Consider the following 21840-nt stretch of genomic DNA (forward strand, 5'->3'; position numbering starts at 1 on the left):
AATCTTAAATTTGATCAAATACAGTATTTAAAAACAAGGGCCTAGTTAATGGCAGAACTTTAGACTGCACTAAGATAACCAGAAAAAGAGCTCTTTTTTCACTGACAAGGAACATATTACCTGGTGCTTTACAGTTTTCCAGTTTTTTCTAACCCAGACCACCAACAAAGCCATCTCATGGGCCAGATCATTAGAGTTATAATCTAATGCAACAATGCAAAAAGTCCCTCCATGTGTCACATTCCTAGACTGAGTGAGTGGTCCTCTGCTCAAACAGCTTCACCAAGCAGCGAACATCACAGCCCCGCACAGACTACCCGTTATCAGCTCTCACAGCACATGCTGTCTGCCCTTTCAGATTACTTTTACTGCAAACGAGAATATTTTCCCAACAGATTGGAAGAATACATGCAAAAATCACAGGAAAAAAGCAAAAATCACATTAAAAAAACAAGTAATATAAACAGGGAAATTTCTAAGAATAGCAATATGGAAAACTTAAGGGGTCTGAAACAATATTAGAAAATTTAAGTCATTTATACAAAACAACTTAGATGTTTTTACAAAGGCATGAGACACCAAAGCTTCCAAACTGATTTCTCAGGTGCAGATCAGTGTTATTCACACTATTTAAATCAGCCACGAAGAAATACCCTGAAATTATCTCCCTAGCAACCTGAGTCCTGCAGTTGGCCAGTCAAATAAAATAACAAGGACTTAAAAAAATAGTTTCCCCCAGTTCTGACTTACTGTCCATAGCAGTGAAGACTCCAACAAGAAAATCAGCAACCTGTGAGTGGTCTCGGTTACATTGCAGAAGTCGCAGGCCCTCAAAAAACATGCGAGCAGCTTCATAAGGCTGGAGCAAACGCAGCAAGGAATAACCAGCTCGGTAGTATCCCTGGAATGGGAGAAAAAGCAAAGCTATAACACACCCCCATCTTTTCTAACCTTCTGTTAAAAGGAAAGGCAAGATTGACGAACAGGAAAATCTGACTCTAGAAGTCTCAGGCCTATGTAAACAGAGATTTCTAACAAGCACTGGATATTGGACTTCCATGTAACATTTTGTGTCACATTTTTCCTGCTACTTTTTAGCCACCGAGAAAAGAATCACTTTCAAATCCATTACTTATACAGCATCTAAAATATTGATACGGAGAGAAGGAAGTGAGCTTGGTTCCAATTATATGTATGGTTTATTTATTTACACCTCAGATCACAGCCTGAGCAAGGACAGAGGAATGAAAGATCTATGACTACGGTGTTCGGGAAAAGAATGAGCTTGTCATGTAAACGAAGTTGTTCCCTGCTCCTTTTAATCAAGGTAAATTCAATTTCCCCTGGGTATGTAGGAAAAAATTGTGATGAGAACACTGAGATTTATTGAGCTCCACACTACAGGCAATATGCACCAGAGGCAAAAGAATTTTGATTTCTGTAAAAAGAGGATCATGTAAAATTACAACGATTAATAGAGGAAATTGGTCTAGTTTTGTCTATATAATAGAGGAAATTGGTCTAGTAGGACTCTCAAGTAGGAATAAAGTATTTCCTTACCCACTTTGATCTTCTGATTCAGCATCAGGGGTCTACCAAAACAATTTTCTGTCTAAAATAACATAAGGTATATACCAACTGGGTTCATAAAAAAGCAAGCACTTAAAAATTCCACTTAATACCAAATCTCTGATAATTTATAGATTTGCTTTAACCTTCATTTGAAAGCCTAAAGACCTCAGATAACAATCAGAAAAAGGAAAAAAAAAATGTTCTTTTGTTTCCAACAAGGTAAGCTGAAACAGAAATTCCCATTTCTTTGCCTTTCTCAGATTTGAGTTTCATCTTTTATTTTGGCAGGAGGGCACTAGGGAGGATGGAGAAGGAAGGAGACACTCAGGAGCACTGTGTAAGAATGGGGGAATGGCCTGGTTGCTGTGCAGCCAGGGTCTCCTGCAGGTTTGGCCACTCAAGACCTCAGAAGCATCATCCAGGACCCCCTCAGCCCCTTGAGCACAGCCCCAGCACCCACCCCTTGGGAGTGGGTATAGCTCATCTACTTCCCACCCTAGACCTCAGAAGGATGGGAAAATCCAAAATGCCTTCTCGGGGGAATTCTTCAGGAATACATTATCATTTTCAAACTTAATCAATGACTCGAGTATCTATCCTCCAAAAGAAGAGGTATAATGAGTCAATGCCCACTTAAAAAGTAAAATATCTAAATCTTTCAGGTTGGAGTGATATACAGGTCACTTCTCCTGCCCCTTTTCCACTGTGTTCTGTTTCTAGCAGTCATATACAAAATGTAAACCACTGAGGACATTTGATCTATTTCCAAGTTCCATCCATTTGATGGTGGTGGTGGTGGTGGTGATGACAAAAACTCCTATCTACTGAGTGCCAACAACTTTACCTAATGTCTCTTAATCCTCAGAGCAACTCTAAGACAGGTGTTATCCCATTTAACAGTTGGGAAAATTAAGGCTTAGCGAGAGAAAAGTAACTTGTCCAAGCTGTCGGAACCAGTACACAGCATAGCAGTAGACAGCAAGGCCTGTGCTTTTTCCACTTTACTATGGAGGCTTTCTATAAATTGTCTACACCACTAATTTGGCATTTAATCTATGCTGTCTCAGAGGGCTTCAGAACTGCTACTTAATTTAACTCCTCTGATCTTTCATGCATGCTTTCCTCTATACTGCTTGACTGTGAATTACTGAAGGGCTAAGCTGGTGTCTTCCATTTCTTTTGTCTTCCTCTGAGGCATCAAGAATGGTGACAGTGACTTGCAGAGTGGAACTTGGGTATTTTGGCTAAAATATGATCAAACGATCACTTATCAAACTTTATTGACAACCTTAGAGGATCTTATTGGCCTCTCCTTCCCTACAGCTGATTTCTACTATACAGAATGCCTTCTGAAGAATCAGTGTCATGATGTCTGCCCAGCTTGCATTTGAAACAATCCTCTACTAACATGAAGTTTATGAACAGAAAGGAACATAAACAGACTATAAGTTTTTGTGTATTTACATCACAGCTCTACTATGAGCTCCACTGCACTCCACCCCCGAAGAGGCCAGGCTCTGCTCTACCCTACCCACACATTTCACCCTTCAGCCAACATCGTTTTTACTCCTTAGAGATAATGCACACATAGCCTTATGGGCACCTGTCTAAAGTGCAAAGAGCCGAATGAGTAGCTCTCCCAGCATTTTCATTGTAAAAAAAATATGGGATTGCATAAAATAATGTTCTTGTTCATGGGAATTATATATGTGAATTATAGTGTTTGTTCAAGGATGTGTGCAGCTAGCTCTCATATGTTCAGAAGACAGAGCAATAGATGACAGATGACAGATAGGGAGAGAGGGAGGGAAGGAGAGAGGGAGGGGGGAGGGAAAGAAATAGCAGTGTAACAACATGTTGAAGTTAGTGGATCGGGGTATGGGGGGGTCAGGGAATGCTGCAGTTCTGTGTATGGGGTTTGTATTGTTTTTGCAACTGTTCCTATAACTTTGAATTTATTTCAAAATAAAATGTAAAAAAAAAAAAAAAGGGAAACGAAGGAGGAAGGTTAAGAGGGAAGAGGTGTCAACTGCCACTTCCAGCTACCATGGCACATACCTTCATGTAGGTTGGATCCCAACTGAGACATTCCTTGGCAGCGCCAAACGCCTCATTCCATTTCCTAAGACTGTAAAATGCATTGGATTTGTTGCACAGCAGCACAGCCAGATCCCTCGGGGGAACCCTGTGAGCAAGAACAAACCAATGGTCTGTGAAGCTATCGTTCTGCAAATGCAGAAAACAATTGTTGAAGGTCACCATCCTGGTACTGGCTGCTGCCATCCCGAAAGGGGTTTTGGCAGTAAATGTCCCAGTTATGCCTATCAGATCTAACCCAAGCAGCAACCTAGGAAGCCTGGGGCCTTTGCAATTTACAAATCTGTCCTTTCCCACTCCCAATTCTTCAGCTCCCTCCCACCTTTTAATGCAAAGTGTTCTCAACACCTTGGTTCCACCTCCCACTGACCTCCACAGATTTTTCTCTTTATTTTTTAGAGACCATCAGAAAAGATGCTATTAAAATGACACATGGTCCTAAGGGTAGGGAGGATGGGAGTTCCCACTAAGCCTTAGCACAGTTCAGACATGGTATGGACCATTCCACAAGCCTATTTGCACTGAATGGATGCAGAGCGCATCACAGGGAGGGCCTCCTGCCCTTTCAGAACATGTGACCACATGATTCCCATGAACCACCAGAGAGAGGAACAGGGCAAGCCCTGGTCAATTATATAGGCAGGACCACCCTAACATTTGCAGAACCTAGCACCAGATTACAAATGGAGGCCCACATGTCATGTGATTAGTCTGTACTATCCAATACAGTAACCACTAGCCACTTGAAGCCATTTAAATTAATTAAAGTTAAATAAAATCAAAAATTCAATTCAATTCCTCAGTTGTACTAGTCAGACTTCAAGTGCTCAGTGGCCACATTTCATATTATAGAACATTTCCTTCATCGCAGAAAGTCCTACTGAACAATGCTCGTCTAAGTGTTTGAAAACCATAAATCAAGCTTAACAGCTGTTCAATAAAACATGTTCTATCCTGCTACTTTCATAATAACTGGAGGGCCAGTTTCAAAAATTGAGAACTTTAGGACCTGGGTCAGGGTAGGGTGAGCCAGGCCTGACCTCTGCCCACCCTGGCTTTTCTTTCCACCTCAGCTTCCATCCTGCACTCCAAGGGGCACAATTCCAAGCTCTGTCCACACCTCCAACCTTGGCCATCCCTCAGAATAGGCTGTAAGTAAGAGAACTGCGCAGACCCTGGAAGCAGGGTATTCTGGGGTCCTGGTGCCCACAGCATGAACCATAAGGGGAGGCAAGAGCTCGGTGGGGGGGGGGGGGGGCTGCTAGCCCACTCACTCCCGCCTGTTGGGGGAAGACCAAGGTGGGGCCCTCTAAAGCATGAGGCCCAGGGCAGGGGTCCCTCTTGCCTGAGTCCAGGAGTAGTACTGCTGCAACCAGGTTGGAAAAAGAAGGAAGACATGTCTTGGAATTCAAGACACACAGGGGAAAAATTTCTTTTTTGCTTAATGCTTTAATTGTCAAAATAATACAAATTACTGTAGAAAAGTAAGGTAATGCAGATAAGCCCAAAAATAAAATAAAGTAGAAATCACCTCTCCTACTGTCCCCATTCGCAGTGGTTTTTGTGTCCTGCTTCTCTCACCACCTATCAATACCACTAGTTGAGGAAGCAAGGCCCCAGGAGCACACAAGAGGCAGTGAGGCAGGCAGTGAATGACCGGCAAGGGAGCCGTGAGCGGAAGCATGGCAGACATTGTGATGCCCAGCCCGGGTCCCCTGGCTGGTGCACACATCTCCCAGAGCTGCAGAGGGTGTTGGCTGCAGCTAAGCGGCCCCATTCTGCAGAGAATTGCTCTCAGCCTAGTGGAAGTTGCCTTCTCCCCAGCAGTTATGTTGCACAACCTAGGATAACACCCAGGGTCAGAGAGCCCACAACCAATGAATGATTGACATGAGAATCAAAAGGTTGGCCCCCCTGCTCCAAAGTGAGATCCACTCTGTAGTGCATCTCATGCACTGGAGCTCCTTGAGGTATCAGGCTGAACAGACTCCAGTTGAGACATCATTTCTGTTCATTGCACTTTCTCCTGCCCCATCCTGCTTCCCTCACTCCCTTTCTACTGAGAGCACACCAGCAGTAAACCACATGTACCTGAAGCCCTATGTCAGGCGGTGGTGACAGGAAGGCAGGCAGCAGGTGATAGGGGGAGTAGGATCAGGGAGGTCTTGGGAAAGGCAACATGTGACGGTCCAAGCAGAAGCCCCATTAATGGGGACCAAACTCCATGACAGAACGTCAGGGTCAGGATGTAGCCACCAAGAACCTTGGGACAAGCGAGACAAGGGCTCAATTACTGGAACAAGGGTACAAGGCAGGTTGAACACAAAGTGTATGGCAAGGGCCCTGATATTGGAGCTAAGGTACAAGGTCCAGGAGGGACAAGGAGGCAAAGCTGGGTTTACCCAAAGCAAAACTAAAAAATTCAGCATGGCCTAGAGCAGGGGTAGGAGGGTGTGGGAGGATCCCAGTGGCAGCCTGGGAGAACCCAGCCTACCTGGAATGAGGGGGAGGACTAAAGAGCCTTGTTCCTATTGAGTAAGATGTTCACATCACACAACTCAGCTCTTTTCCTCCACCCCTAGTTCCATCTTGTCCTTCCCCCTTCCCCCTTCCCCCTTCCACAAATCCCAAAATGGCTAAACATATAGAATTAAAATATGAACAACAGCAAACACTTACACAGAACTTACTACGTGGAGGGAACTGTGGTAAACATTTTACTTATCTTGGCTCATATACAGATATATTCTCACAAAAACCCTCTAACTTCAGTACCATTATTAGCCATCATATAGTTGAAAATTTTGAAGCTTAAAAGGTTGATTAACCTGCCCAAGATCTCACAGCTAGTAAGAGTATACATGGTGTGGGATCAGTTTATGACCATCTCTTTAAGAAAAATAAATTTTGTTTTGCCCTGAACGAGGTGCTCTGCACCCAGCTCTGACACAGTTCTGATACGTACCAGGAGGGGGCAGATCAGCAAAATCACACACCCAAGCCAATAACTCACAGTCAACTCAAATAAACTAGCCAGTAGGAGGTAGGAGGTGGGAGGTGGGCACCATATTTCAGTGATTTGATCGGTGCCATTTCTCAGCATAAGCTTGGGGTACATGCACCTCATAGGTGCCAACCTCTGCCGCTTCTTCTACAGCAGTTCCCAAAGTATGACCTGGGGACTTCTGGGGGTCCCAAGACCATTTCAGGTGGTCCAGAAGGTCAAAATTATTTTCACAATCGTGGTAGGAATAATGGCTTCCAAAATGTTCACATCCCCAGAACCTGTGAATGTTAAAATATATGGCAAATGGGACTTAGCAGAGGTGATTAATTTAACAATTTGGGGACTGAAAGATTATCCTGGATTATCTGGGGTGGCCCAAAATGAAGCAATCACAAGAGTCCTTATAAAAGGGATGATGCAGAAGTCAATATCATTACAGGAAAGAAGGTGATGTGATGATGAAGGCAGAGATTAGAGTGATGCACTTTGAAGGTGGAGGAAGGAGCCACAGGCCAAGGAATACAGGCAGCTACTAGAAGCTGAAAAAGGCAAGGGAACAGATCATCCCAGAGCCTCCAGAAGGAACCAGCCTTGCCAACACCTTGAAACTGATTTCATTGTCCTTTTAAACCACTAAATTTGTGATACTTTGTTACAGCAGCAACAGGGGACAAACACAGCAACAATACTAAGACAGTATGTGCCTTTCTTGCCCTCATTCTCTCACATACATACAGAGGAGTATTCCAGAGGCTACATGACACATGATATCGCAACAGATTGGATGCAGAAGCTGATATGCAAAGCCAGATGTTTTTATTAAGACAGACATTAATGAGATTTGAAAATAAATAAATAAAACAATGCCACTCTGTTCACTAAGTTTTTTGTTTGGGAAAAGATGGGGTTTGTTATTGATATTTTTAAATGAATTAATAAATACATATTTTTATATTTTCTCAGTTTTAAGTTCTAAGACTATGCTGATAGTTACAAACCACATAACCAAAAGCTTTTGGGGATCCTCAGTAACTGTTAATAGGATAAAGGAGTCTGGAGACCGAAATGATTGTTAAAGGCTGCTCTACTAGAAGCTAAAGCGACGTGCAAGAGAAGGGGAGCTCCCTGCCCAGGAGAATGCACTTGCAGGTAGGGGGTATATGGCATGGATAATCAAGATGACAAAATGAATGACAACAGGAGGTTTGGGAGCATCAGCTATCCCCAGGAGCTCTGATTTCCTAACCAGAGAAAAGGGGAAGTTTTGTTATGTTTATCAGCAGTCCCTTGTGTTTCACTTTCTATTTCTCTTAAAACACTGACATTCTCCTTTCAGTTTCTGAGCTCACGATGCAGAGAAGGTAAATAGGAAATAAAAGGGAGAAAGAAAACAGAAAGAAGGCAACATGGTTAAGAAATTATAAGAAAATCCCCATTTACTAAAAAAAAAAAAAAGCCGGGGGTGGGAGGGATCCAAACACTTACCCCCACTGGTATAACTGCAGGAGAATCTGGATGGCTTCATCGTACTTTCTGATGGCCAAAGAGAAGCTTCCATTCTTAAAATCCTGGTTGCCAGATTCTTTCAACAGCTCAGCATAAGTTCTTGGGTCCATCCTGTGAGGAAACAGAGGGGAGCCTAGCTGCCCGGGCCCACAGAGCACCACAAGGGACGAAGTTCACCTTCTTGTGCATCTGCATTGCTGGAGTCTGGGGAGGCAGCTTGTTCTTTCTGGCCCCTCCCACCTACAGAAGAAAAACCGTGACACCACCCCTCATCCACCAGGCGACCAGACAGAGTGTCTGAGAAGACAATTTCTTTTCTCAGTTCTTTTCTGATCTCAGGGACAGTCAGAACAATTCCATTTATTTGGCATAAGCTATTTACTAGGCACTGAGAGAGACCATTTCCATGCATAAGACAACATAAATCTGGCAGGTGGCGAGCAATTGAGAAGTGGCTGTTGTTCCTGTATCTGGCACTATTATTACTCTCTCATTTCCCTGTCACCACAGCCCATAAGGAGCCCTGGTCCCCACTGCTTAGATAACTGAGGCTCAAAGAGATTCAAGTCACTTGTCTAAGGATCCTCTAAGGAATTCCCTGGTTCTGTCCCTAGATCTGACCAATTTCAAGCTTCTGCTCCTGCCCACCATACCACATCACCTATAGGTACAAGCAAAACTCAGTTTTCAGTCCTTCCACTTGTTAGATCCCAGAAGAAGAAACTAACATGTAGAAGGAGTTTCTAACTCAGGGGCCCCACAGCTTATCTCACAAGAAAACAGGTGTCCCATAGACTAAAGAATGAAGGCTGTTCAAAGCTGTTCAAGGCCATCCCAGCCACAGTAGCGCCTCAAAGGCAAGTAAGGCAAGGTCAGATATGCCCATAAAATAAACAACCAAAAAGGCCTGCTCTCCCCAGTTAGATAATGCAGCTGCTTTCCTAAAAAGAATATTGTCTCAGAATTCTAGCAACCAATCAGCCCAAAACTAGATAAGCACTCACCCAATCGAGGCACAGAACATCACAGCAGACACCCTACCCAATGTGGGTTCCTTTGTTCGTTAAAAAATGCTGCTCTCAGATAGAGAGCAGGAGTCATTATCTTTTTCTTCTTTTCTGCTGGCTCCCACCTGCTTTCTTCCTCTAATAAATCGTAAACTTTATACTTAAACTTTGACTCGCTGCATTGTGTGGAATCTTGAATGGCTCCGAACCTACCACCACTCTCCTGGACAGTGGAGCAGGGAGGAGTGCAGTTCTGAAGGACTCAGTATACGAGTAGCTAGGACACAGGGCCACTACTGCTGCCTCTCCTGCACTCTTCCCTTCTTAAAACACGTTAAAATAAGCCTCTCCAAGTATTTGTCACTTGACACTGCCACTGCCTGCTTACTCGTCCCCGTCCCTGATGGGCAGTCTCCTCTTTCAGGCCATGAACGCTGTTTATTCATATTTGTAGCCCTATGTATAGCCTAGCACATAATAGGTGCTTAAACAAACATGGTGTAACAATTTGAATGTCAGACCCAGAGAGGATGCACATTACTGATCTGCTGTGGCGTGGGGGTAGTGGAAGAGAAGTGCCTGGTAGAACAAAGTCAGGAGGAGCGGAGAGAGCCTTGGAGAGCCTCCAGAGGCAGCTGCCAAGGAGAGAAGGAAAACGGGGGTCAGAAAAGATGCCCCTTAGGATTTCCTCCTCCCAGAATGGCAATCGGAAAGGCAAGATGGTGGGGAGGGTATTAAATATGAGGACGACTCAGGTGTTCACATATGCCACGTACCTGCGGGGTCATAAATCTACTGGGTGTCCTGTTAGCCAACATAATTCTTGGAGAGATACTAATTCTCATTATTTTTATCATTCCAAATCTGAGGGCAAGGGAAAGATAGGAGGCAGCTCTAAGTGGCAGCTCACGTTAAACCATCCCACTGTGTTGGGAACAGGAGATTCCGAACTGCGCTGCATTACTTAGGCAGAGGTGTATCAGATTGAGGCACACAATTCCTAAACAATGGTCAGAATACAAAACTCCACCTACGTTTTTCATCAAATAAACTTTTGTGTGACTCACATCCATAGAGGGATGACTGAGAAGAACATACAAAAAATAGAAAGAATTGATATATAGAGAGTAAAGACATGTTTCTCATTCAAATATTGTTCACCATTTACCCAATAAATATTTTTTAAACTGCCATAATCAGACAACTAGGAAGAAGAATCACTAAAATAGCTTAGAAAGGGTTAATGCCCCTCCTTTATAAATACCTTCCCCTGCATAAAATGACCACCACCCTGACCTAAATAAGTAAAAGTCCTAAGCAGACAATTCATAAGAGAATACAAGTAATTGCTAAATGTATAGAGGGGGGATAAACAAGATCATCCTTACTAGTTATCAAAGAAATGAAAAGTAAAACAATAAAATATAATTGGAAAATAATTAAGAGAATTTTACCAAATGTTGGGGGCTGTCATAAATACACTACATCACAGATACATTTAGTCAATGGATGTTCACCTCAGCGAAAAACTGGAAATAAACCTAAATGTTCCACAATGTGTATAGGATTTAAGTCAGTTATAGAATATATGTACGGTAGAACACCATGCAGTTATTTTAAAAATACATGTAATCATGGAGTAAATTTGGTAAATGAAAAATACAGGCTATAAAAAAAGTCTTATAGCCCCAAATTAAGTCTTAAGTACATAGAATGCATTGAAAATATGCCAAAATGTTAACAATCACAGCACTGAGATTAGGCAGGGGTTTAATTTTCCATCTTGTGCTTTTCTGTATTTCCAATTGCTCTACAATGTACCTCCTTAATAATCAAACCATAATGTTATTAAAATGATACTGTTTAAGGGTTTAATAGAAGAATACAAAAACAAAATGTTTTCACTGTATTTACAAATACAGAAAAAAACTGTTCCCTTCAGAGTTTGTTTTCAGACTCTTGAGAAACCAACAGTGAGCTCTTAATGTTATAGAACAAATATCAAATGTATTTGCCCACCTATGTTTCTGCTTTTTGGAGGTATAATCACATCAAAGAGAGGGGACTGACACCTACACAGAAGGCTTTTTGCCTCTTAATAAGATTTACACGCACATTATACAGAAGAATACTTTAATCTCTGCCTTAGAACACATACGGCTCAGTTGTTGGATCTTTTTTTTTTTTGAACAACTGTGTCTGTTTATAAAATGAAATTGTCAAATACAAGTGGTAATAACTATCATAATTAATATTTCGATAACTAAATATTTACTGAGCACCTACTATGTGCCTTACATCATTGTGTCATTTCATTCCTTCAAGAAGTCCTATGAGGAGGATGCAGAGAAACAGAATATGCCTTCATTGCTGGTGGGAATGTAAAATGGTGCAGCTGCTATGGAAGACAGTTTGGCGGTTCCTCAGAAAGCTAAGTATAGAATTACCATATGACTTGGCAATCCCACTACTAGGTATGCACCCCAAAGAATTGAAAATAGGGACTCGAACAGATAATTGCATACCGATGTTCATAGCAGCATTGTTCACAATTGCCAAAAGATGGAAGCAACCCAAGTGTCCATCAACTGATGAATGGATAAATAAAATATAGAATATACATACAATGGAATATTATTCAACCATAAAAAGGGACGAAGTCCTGATGCATGCACCAACATGGATAAACCTTGAAGACATTACGCTGAGTGAAAAAAGCCGGACATAAAAGGACAAATACTGTATGATCTCACTGATTTGAAACAATTATAATAAGCAAACTCATAGAGTCAGGATCCAGAATATAGGTTACCAGGGAACGGGGTGAGGCTAGAGAATGGGAAGTTAAGGCTTAAAATATACAGGGTTCCTATTTAGAGTAATGGAAATGTCTTGATAATGGATGGTGGTAATAGTAGCACAATATTGTGAATGTAACTTACAGCAATGAAATATACATCTGAGTATGATAAAAGGGGAAATGTTAGATTGTATATATGGTAAGAGAATAAAACATTTAAAAAAAAATCCATGGAACTACACTATACAAACAGTGAACCCTAAGTTAAACCATGGATTTTAATTAACAGTACAGGTATAAAAATTTTCTATCATCAATTGTAACAGGTTCCACACCAATGTGAGGTGCTGGTGGTGGGGTGGTATATGGGAATCCTGTATTTTATGCATGATTGTTCTGTAAACACACAACTCCTTTAATAAAGGAGAAAAAAATCACACACAAAAAAGCACAATTGTGTCACAATTTTACATATAGGGAAACTTAGGCAAAGAATTGTTAAGCTATTTGCCATGGCCACACAGAAAGTGGCAGAGCTAGAATTCAAACCCAGACGACCTGACTTGAAGAGCTAAACTACTCTCTAAAGAGCAAGACAGAGGCTCAAAAGTCAGCACCCAGTAAAATCACTAAAGTATTGGCTGGAACACAACACTCACTCTCCTCCACTTTCCATTTTGTTAGTGGTACAAAAGCTGAACGGTAAAGACAGTTTCATAGTTTCATTGTTGGCTTTTGGTCAGTTTCACTATGTGTCCCCATGAGAATTTAAGGTCCAGTTGCTGCAAGATGTCATGGGCTGACTGACTACACCCAGAGGAAGCAGAAGAAAGGAAAATGCAAACAGATGGAGTAGATTTTGAAACAAGCAAGTTTGCAGAGCAGCCTACAGAGCTGTAACAGGTTGCTGCGGTTTATAATACTTGTTGTATAAATACACATGAAATTCTTTACAGAAAGAAAGAACAAAAACTGCAAAAGGCCCGTTGCTGGGAGCTAGGTGCAGAGGAAGGCTTTACCTTCAAAGTTTATTTACCTTGATACCACTTGAATTTTTGACAACAAATTTGTTTACTTTTTCTGTTTTTTGGGGGATTTTGTGGGTTTTTATTTAATCCTTTCAAAAGACCCCTAAAGCAGTCAGTGATTCAAGATCAATAGTGGAATGCTGGGGTCAGGGACAAGCAAAGCCAGTTCCAAGCTGTGGCCAGAGACAGCCACTCATAAAACCACCTCCTTCCTTTTCCCCACAGGAAGGCAGCCACAGACAGCCTGGGCTGAGAATCCAGAGTCAGCAACCTTTCTGCGGAATCTGATTTGTTTTCTTTGCTTTTCTTTCTTTTTTTCTAGGCAAGGAGATGCGCAGATAACAGGGAGGAGAAGGGTAGAGATGTTCTGAAGAAATTTAATTAAAATCCTTCCAAAGGCCTCTGGAAAAATATGAAGGGCTGAGCCCAAGTCTTCCCCACCCAGGGTGTTTAACTGGAAAAAGAAAAGACCGCATCCCTCGCCATCCACACCTCAGCTTTCAGTCTCTCACCCACCTGCTCTAAGCCACCAAAGCCCACTCAAGTAGCCCACTATAAACGCAGGCCTGTTCTGGCCCAGCAGATGCCTTTTTGTTTGTTAAGTATTTTATTTCTAACGTTAAATTACATATAAAGAAATGAAAAACGCCACAAACTGCTGTTCGCTACAAAGTTGTACACCATAAAGTAAAATACAACCAACTGAATTTATCCATGCTTCCCCCTAACCGAATGTGACTTTTAGATGTTTTTCTATATACTGTATTCTAATTCATTTATACAGATTAGGGAAAACTGATTTATAATGAGTTGTTTCCATCTTTAAATTGTGTTCTATATACTGCCCCTCCTTTCCAGAAAATCCAGTGCTGAAGTGAACAACGATGCAATGTACTATTTCAGGGGACCAAAGCAATCTGTAACCTTAATTTCCCAAATTTCAATTTCAAATTTCCCCACAGACTCCTTTTGTTCATCAACTTTAAGATACTCATCCTTAATTTACAGCCTAATTTATGCCCAACTACATGAACACCAAAGTCAAGATGGCAATTCTAATACCAGTTGACAAGTCCAGTTCTGAACTGCCCCTATAAAATTTACATCCTAAAAGTCATACTCCCAACAAAAAGTAAGCATCATAAATAACTATGTTCCTAATATGTGGGAGTTCTTCACTATTTTTAAATCCATGGTTCTTTTGGCAAAATTTTCACACAATCACCCAACACATATGTTCCTCCCACTGGGATGTAACTTTTGGAATTCTCCAAACCTAATGTTTACACAGCATCTGCCTCATGCTAGGCACTGTGCTAGATGTCAGGGGGTTCTGATGATATAGTACTGGATTTTCTTTTTACACACACACACACACACACACACACACACACACACCCCTAGCCTCCTGAGAATAACCACTCTGATGCTACTGCATCTAACGGGATCCAGCATATACTCTTTGGAGTACACAAATTTGGGAAATAGACAAAGGCGAGAATGGGTCATTTGTGCTCTAAGTTTTTACCAAATGCAAATATATTCTATAGGAAAATATACCCTGTGAACCAAATATGACATGAAAAACCCATTACACTATTTTAGCAACAGCAGGAGGAGGAAAGGAGGGGTCACAGAGAACCATTCTCCGTGTCTAGAAGGGAGGAGGCACCCCTACACCAGTTTGGGGAAAGACATTTGTCTAGTTTAACCAAAGTCGGAATATTGCCTTTTTCTTTTTCGTTTGTTTGTTGTTTAATGGAAGGAAGGTGGGGAAAGGATGAGTGGGAGAATAAATGATGAGCAGCACTTGGCTTAAATTTTTCTTCAAGAACTGTTTCTTTCATTGCCAGGGCATTTAGTCAGTTTTGGGCTGCCCTGGTATATATTAATCTATATGTCATTTTCCCTGGAGCATATAAAGGGTAGAAAATTGGTTCTTGAGGGGTGAAAATTTGTACTCTTTTTCTGAGTAAAGCACAAATATACATACATACATACAAACAGATTACAGTATACCTGCAGTATTAAAATTCCATGAGGGGTAGTTATATTAGGAAAAATTGTCTGAAAATGTTCCTTGTGGGGAGGACACGATAATGAAAAAAAAGTTAAGAAACACTACCATAGAGGAAAGTAAGGGGTGAAAGGAAAGGGGTTAAAAACAAACAGAACTGGTCACCAAGGTGCCTAAGAGGGCAGTGGCAGTTGTGGTGTCTGACAGGATGTTGGTGTTGGTATTAGGAGATCTGCACATCCCACATGAGTGCAACAATTTGCTGCTAAATTTTAAAAATTGCTGGCACCAGGAAAGATTCAGCACATTCTCTGCACTGGAAACCTTTGCACCAAAGAAAGTTGAGACTATCTCGAGACTCTGGCTGGTAACGTTTCATATAAGAGAAGACTCCGATGAGAATTTAAATTATCCAGAACAGAAAGTTATGACTGTTGGACAGTTCAAAACTGGTTTGATCAACGGACATCAAGTTATTCCATGGGGAGATATGGCCTGCTTAGCCCTGTTGAAGAGGCAGTTTGAGGTGGACATTCTTATATCAGGACACATACACAAATCTGAAGAATTTGAGCATGAAAATAAATTCTACATTAACCCAGTTTCTGCCACTGGAGCATATAATGCCTTGGAAACAAACATTATTCCTTCATTTGTGCTGATGGATATCCATGTATCAGCTAATTGGAGATGATGTGAAAGTAGAATGAATTGAATACAAAAAATCTTAAAGCCAGGCCTGTCTTGATAATTTTTGTGTGTTTTTTTTTTCCATTCTCCTGTTCAAATCAAGTAATTAAACATTTAAAAGCCACAAAATTGTATCACTTTAATAATATATTGCAGTATATCTTCTCTGTTAACACATGCTTGCTGTGAGCTATAAGAATATGAGTTTGCAGTATATGATTTCTATGAAAAAATGTCCACCACATAGTAAATGGCCACATGTTAAGAAAAGAAAGTTTGTCCTTGCAAATATCTTCAAAGTTGTCATTTGGAACGTTATTACAAAAGTAATGCATGAGGAAAAAGAACATAGCCTTTCTTGTATACATGTTTCTCTTCTCCATTCGGTAATAAACTTTTACCATTCATTTATTAAAAAACAAAACAAACAAACAAAACAAAACCCAGGAAAAAAAAGAAAGAAATACTAATACATCAAAGTAAAGGAGTCTGTGCCGTATGTCTGTTTTGACATCATGTTTGATGCAACAATTATTTCTTTTCCTTACGTGCACTATGCTACATTGACAAACACAAAAGAGGGTGTCAAAGCCTTCCCTGTTTCGTGGTAGTATTGGAAACTAATGACAGCTGAGATATTAATAACTTACAACGCCATGCTAAAGTAATGGACCCACTGACGAGATGACAATACAACTCATCCCCTAGAAGGTATCACATGCATGTGGTTTGCAGTGCTCAAAGTATAATTTCAGTGACCATAAAAAAATTACATTATACAATAAATGTATTGGGGCTTACTGTCAAATCTTCAAGCAACATACATCAGCAATTACCAAGCAATATTAATAAAAATGTACATAGTAGGGATCTGTCCTCTCCCATTACCTTAAACAGGCCCAATCTTCCAATCTTGTTACATATTTTTTGAGGTAAAACATATAATACTGCGCATAACATGCACTAATCTTAATTATTCTGCTCAATGAATCTTTACATCCATGTAACCCCCTACACCCAAATCAATATGTAGAACATTCCCAGGCCCCCAAAAGTTTCCCTCTTGCACTTTCCCCATCTACCCATCTCTACCCATGAAGCCACTATTCTGACCTCTATACCGTAGATTAATTTTGCTTCTTGGGTCTGGTTTCTTACCCTAAACATTATATGTGTGACATTCATCTATGTAGTTGCATGCATCAGTAGTTCACTTCTTTTCTTTCTTTCATTGCTGTGTTGCGTTTCATCTATAAATGTAACAATTTATTTATCTAACCTGTTGGTGGACATCTGAGTTGTTTACAGTTTTAGGTTATTACGAATAAAGTTGTTAGGCACATTCTTGTGCATGTCTTGCAGTGCATGGATGTCCTTGTTTCCTTTGGATGTAAATTTAGAAGTGGAATCTCTGGGACTAAGAGCAAGTGTACTGTTTAGTTTTAGTAGATACTGTCAGTCTTCCAACTGTTGACTAATTTATGGTCACAATAGCAGGGTGTTGGGAGTTTAAACTGCCAACACTTGCCAAACTGGGCATTGATCTTTTAAATTCTAGTCAATCTGTTATCTCATTGTGGTTTTAATTAGCATACATTTTCCTGATGACTAATGATGTTGTATGCCTTTCCATAAGTTTATTGGCCATGTGAATGTCCTCTTTTGTGATTTGCCAAACAGACCCAATCTTAAACTACAGGGTTGTTTGTTGGTTGTGTTTTTAATAAGTAACCACTAAATGGCAATATGCCACTCACTTTAGCTCATTTTCCTAGCAATAATGTTGCTACTGGAGAGCAGGGAGAAGAGTGGACTCTGACCTGGATACCAAACCTCCATCACTCAACTACACAGTATACAAACTATAATAGGCTCAAGAAATACATTTCCCAAGGAGGCTTTACCAACAAGTAGCTAGGGAAATTTCATTCAATTCTGGTGATAGCATGATGCCAGATAATGTTTTTATAAAAACTAAAAACAAATTAAACTTTCATGGCAGACATTTGAAAGTTGGCCCAAACAATTAGTGAAATTATACCTTAGAAAGCACTGACATTTGGTTACAATGACCAATTCTTGGATCAGTATTCAAATGAAGCAGACAGAACTTAGGAATTCACAGGAAAAACATGTGGGAGCCATTGGTTTGAAAGAATCCTCAGGCCTGTCCTATTTCTAGACTTCCATTTATATGAGTGCACCAGTGAGGGTACTCTTGGTTGCAATAACAGCATACATAACTAACAGTGCTTGAAACAGTAGGGGTCATTTTATCACACAATCTAAAATCAGGGATAAAAGCACAGCTCTTCCATCTTTCTGCGATACCATCGTAAGTACTTGGCTTTGGGCCCTTATGCTTGCCCTCATGGTTGAAAATGGTTGCTAAAACTGCAGGCATTACATTCGAAGCAGGAAGAAAGGGAAGAGGGGAACCATCTGGCTCTCTGCTACCATTCATATCTTTCATAAAACAGAAACACTTTCCCAAAGCCTCTAAGCAGACTTCCCCACATATTTCACTGGCCAGAAACAGGAATCTGGGAAAACGAGTATCTAGCTCTATAATAGGTGGACAAGGAAGAGGAGGTTAGCAGGGGGTTGTGGGTGTGCCAAAATGAGCCAAAAAATATCCCTATTGCTTAAATCAGGTTTTCTGTTACTTAAAGCCATTCTGTCTCTATTAGTGTATTTGGAATATTCTGCGCTGTACAATATGGTAGCCACTAAGCAAATGTAGCTATTTACATTTATATTTAAATTAATTAAAATTAAGTACAATTAAAAACTTAATTCCTCAGTCATTCTAGCAACATTTCAAGTGCTCAATAGCCACATGTGGTTAGTGGCTACTGAATTGGACTGTGCCGACACTGACTATCTCCATCACTACACAAAGTTTTAATGGACAGTGCAGTTCCAGATAAAATAATCTGGTACAATATCTAAAACATGATTTTTCTACTAAGTGAGAAATTTAGCCTTTATCCCCTTGTATCTGAGAGCAGTAGATATTTGAGAGCTGTTTCCCCAATTTTTGAAGTGCAGAGTTTATACCCCAGCAGCTGGGTATCTCAGTGCTCCTTGCACTATCCTATTCCCATCAGGCCGACTTTCCATCCCGCACAGCATCTAACACATAGATTAATAACACCTGCGTCGAGAACTCAGTTTCCTTGGAATTACTTCCGCACCATATTTTGGCCTAAAATGTGGGGTTAGGTTGTGCTGAGTAAGCTAGGCCCATCTTTCCCCCCAGGCTTCCCCTATTTAAGGCCCACAGAACCACAACTGGGAACTAGTTCATTACTCCATAGCTTCACCCAAAATAGAGAACAACTAAGTTTCCATCCACCTTATTCCCTGAAAAAGTGAGCAAAGACCTGCAAAACCAATGTACAGACCAATAAAACTGCTACTGGCCTTGCAAAACAAGCATGAAGAAAGTTTTGGGATGTGATTTCACAAAGCCACTTTTTTTGTTTGGAAGGGGATGGAATAAAGCCTTTTTTCCTATTGGAATGATCCCTACTTGGCTTGCTGCTCAGAATTTTCAATACAGAGAGCTTTAGAGTTCTATGTTTCCCCTGATGTCCATATTAAGACTTGACTCAACTTCAGACTTTTATCACTCTAACCTTCAAACATGTACTTCAAAACATGTTTTTCATTAAATTCTAGATTACAGATGGAACATTTCACTATGTAGAAGAAAGTAGAGGCAGGACTCCTAGTAAGGTTAATTATTTTGGCATTGTTTTAATTTGATGTTTATAGATTTACATTAATACAAGACTAAAATAACTTATATCTGTCCAACCCAAGCAGACACAGATTCTTCAAAGAAAAACAATGGTAATAAGATAATTTTTAATTTTAAAAATACATATAAAATTCTCTATAAAACATCCTAACACCCTTAAATTTGCAAAGCTTATATGAAAGGAAAAAAAAACAAAACTTTATTCAGAAAAAAATGTCTTGAATTTTAAAAATATCCAACATGTTCTGTTTAGGGGAATCCACTATTAAAAAATGTCAAATTCTTCCCAACTTAATGAATTTATATATATATATATATATATATATATATATATATATATATATTCAACAAAATTTCAATTAAAAAAACTAACAAGGTGTTTAAGGGAAATAATGAAAGAATTATTTAATTATTTAGAAGCTCAGCTGACCAATGAATAAGATGAATTTAGATGTTCATCTAAAAGAATTAACAACCCAGAATAGCCACAGCATTTTTAATAAAAAGAAAAGTAACAAGTGAGAACTTCCTCTAACATCTAATTTTTAAAGTATGTTACTAACAAAGTGTAAACAGAGCAATAGAACAAAACAGAAAATCCAGAAGTATATATATGCTAGAACAGAATCCCATGTGTGATAAAGGTAACTCTTTAAACAGGTAGGAAAAAGTTGGTACAACTGGATAAAATGTCTGGAAAAGAAGTTGAATTTCTACTTCACATCATGTGGTTGGTCAAATGATGGCCCCCCAAAGATGTCCATGTTGTATTCCCCAGAACCCATGAACACATTTCATTATGTGGCAAAGGGGAACTTTAAGATGTAATTAAGGTTACATACTTTTAAAAAGATTATTCTAGATTACCAATCTAATCACAAGAGCCCTTAAAAGCACAGAACTTCTCCGGCTGGAGTCATGGCATGCAGTGGAAGAAAAAAGGCAGGGGAAATTCAGCAGAAGATCTGAAGCATGAGAAGGACTTGATCCACCACTGCTGGCTTTGAAGATGGAGGGGCAGCATGGCAAAGAATGCAGGTGGCCTTAAGAAAATCAAAGAGGCTCCCTACTCATAGTCAGCAAGTCAACAGGAACCTGGGTCCTGTAGTCATAAGGAATTGGATTCAGTCAACAACATGAATGAGCCTGGAAGCAGATTCTTCCCAGAGCCTCCCAATACGAGCCCATTTGGCAGCACCTTAATTTCAGCCTTGTGAAACCTGAAGGAGAGAAACTAGCTGAGACAACTATGACTTACATAATGTGAGATAATAAATTTGCGCTGTTTTAAGCCATGAAGTTTAGGATAATTTGTTATGACAGCAATAGAGAACTAATATACATCCTATAACAAAATAATTCCAAGTGGACGATAGTACATTAGTGTAAAAAAGAAACCATGACAATAAAAAGGAATAAACTAATACATACAACATGAAGAATCTCAAAAATATTATGTTGAGCAAAAGAAACCAGACAAAAAGGGCATAAACTGTGAATCCATTTATGTGAAGAACAAGCAAATCTAAGAAAGCAGAACAGTGGTTACCTAGGGAGGGAGAGTATTGCCTGCAAATGGGCACAAGTGAACTTTTGGGGGAATGGAAATGTTCTATATTTTGATTGAGGTGATGGTTACATATGTATACATTTGTATTGAACAGTACACTGATTGGGTTAGTCGATTATAATGTATCCCCCACAATGGACTACTACACAAATGTGAAAATGTTAAAAAAAAAAAATGAAGATGCTCTCTGTGTACTATATATAGCTAAATGAAAAAGCAGGTGCAGAACAGTGTGTATATTATGATCCCTTTTGTGAAAAAGGGAAGGCTTATTTGAACAGGAATATATATTTGCATTTACTTTATAGGCATAAAGAAGTTCTAGAAGGATCCTCCAGAAATAAAGTTATTTACCTTTATGGGAGAGAGGAAGGAGAATTTTCATTGTAACCTTTCTATATTTTTTTGATTATTGAAATATGTAAATTTTTTTTAAGTATTAAAGCAAAGGAAAAAAAAAGTTCATGTAATCTTCACATGTGAGAGGGTTATTTTAATAACGCCAAAAGCAGGAGCCATAAAGAGAGTAACAGACATGGGGAATCCATAAAAAATTAAAAACTCCTGTATATCAAAAGATCCCATAAATAGTTTAATAAGATTATTGGGAAACAGTCACTCTCACATACTGGGGATGGGAGGATAAAGTGGTACAGCATCTTAACTACAGAAAGCTTTTTGAGATAGCAGTTTCACTACTGGGAATTTATTCTACAGACATACTTTGTTTAAGTACATGAGGATGTTCTCTGCTTCATTCTTTGTAAAAGCAAAAGCTAG

The 21840-nt window shown here is 39.9% G+C and overlaps 1 protein-coding gene and 1 pseudogene across 5 annotated transcripts in view; one reads left to right on the forward strand and one right to left on the reverse strand.

Annotated features, from left to right (window-relative positions):
- The window catches only part of TRANK1 (tetratricopeptide repeat and ankyrin repeat containing 1), a 220691-nt gene that overhangs the window by 171457 nt on the left and 27394 nt on the right, over positions 1-21840 (reverse strand). For 3 of the 5 annotated variants that reach the window (XR_005218462.1, XR_005218461.1, XM_037847084.1), the window contains exons 2-4: positions 8162-8293; positions 3631-3757; positions 751-901 (exon numbers count right to left, since the gene is read on the reverse strand). Coding sequence is in view for 1 of the 5 variants with exons in the window: in XM_037847084.1 (XP_037703012.1) it covers positions 751-901; positions 3631-3757; positions 8162-8293 (410 nt within the window). In the remaining 4 variants the exon portion in view is untranslated. Of the gene's footprint in view, positions 1-750; positions 902-3630; positions 3758-5760; positions 5933-8161; positions 8299-21840 lie in introns of those variants that run through there. The other 2 variants (XR_005218469.1, XR_005218468.1) reach the window with 1 other exon arrangement.
- On the forward strand, positions 15237-15765 carry LOC119542415 (annotated as a pseudogene).

Source organism: Choloepus didactylus, chromosome 1 (assembly GCF_015220235.1).
Source record: "Choloepus didactylus isolate mChoDid1 chromosome 1, mChoDid1.pri, whole genome shotgun sequence".
Classification (NCBI taxonomy): domain Eukaryota; kingdom Metazoa; phylum Chordata; class Mammalia; order Pilosa; family Megalonychidae; genus Choloepus; species Choloepus didactylus.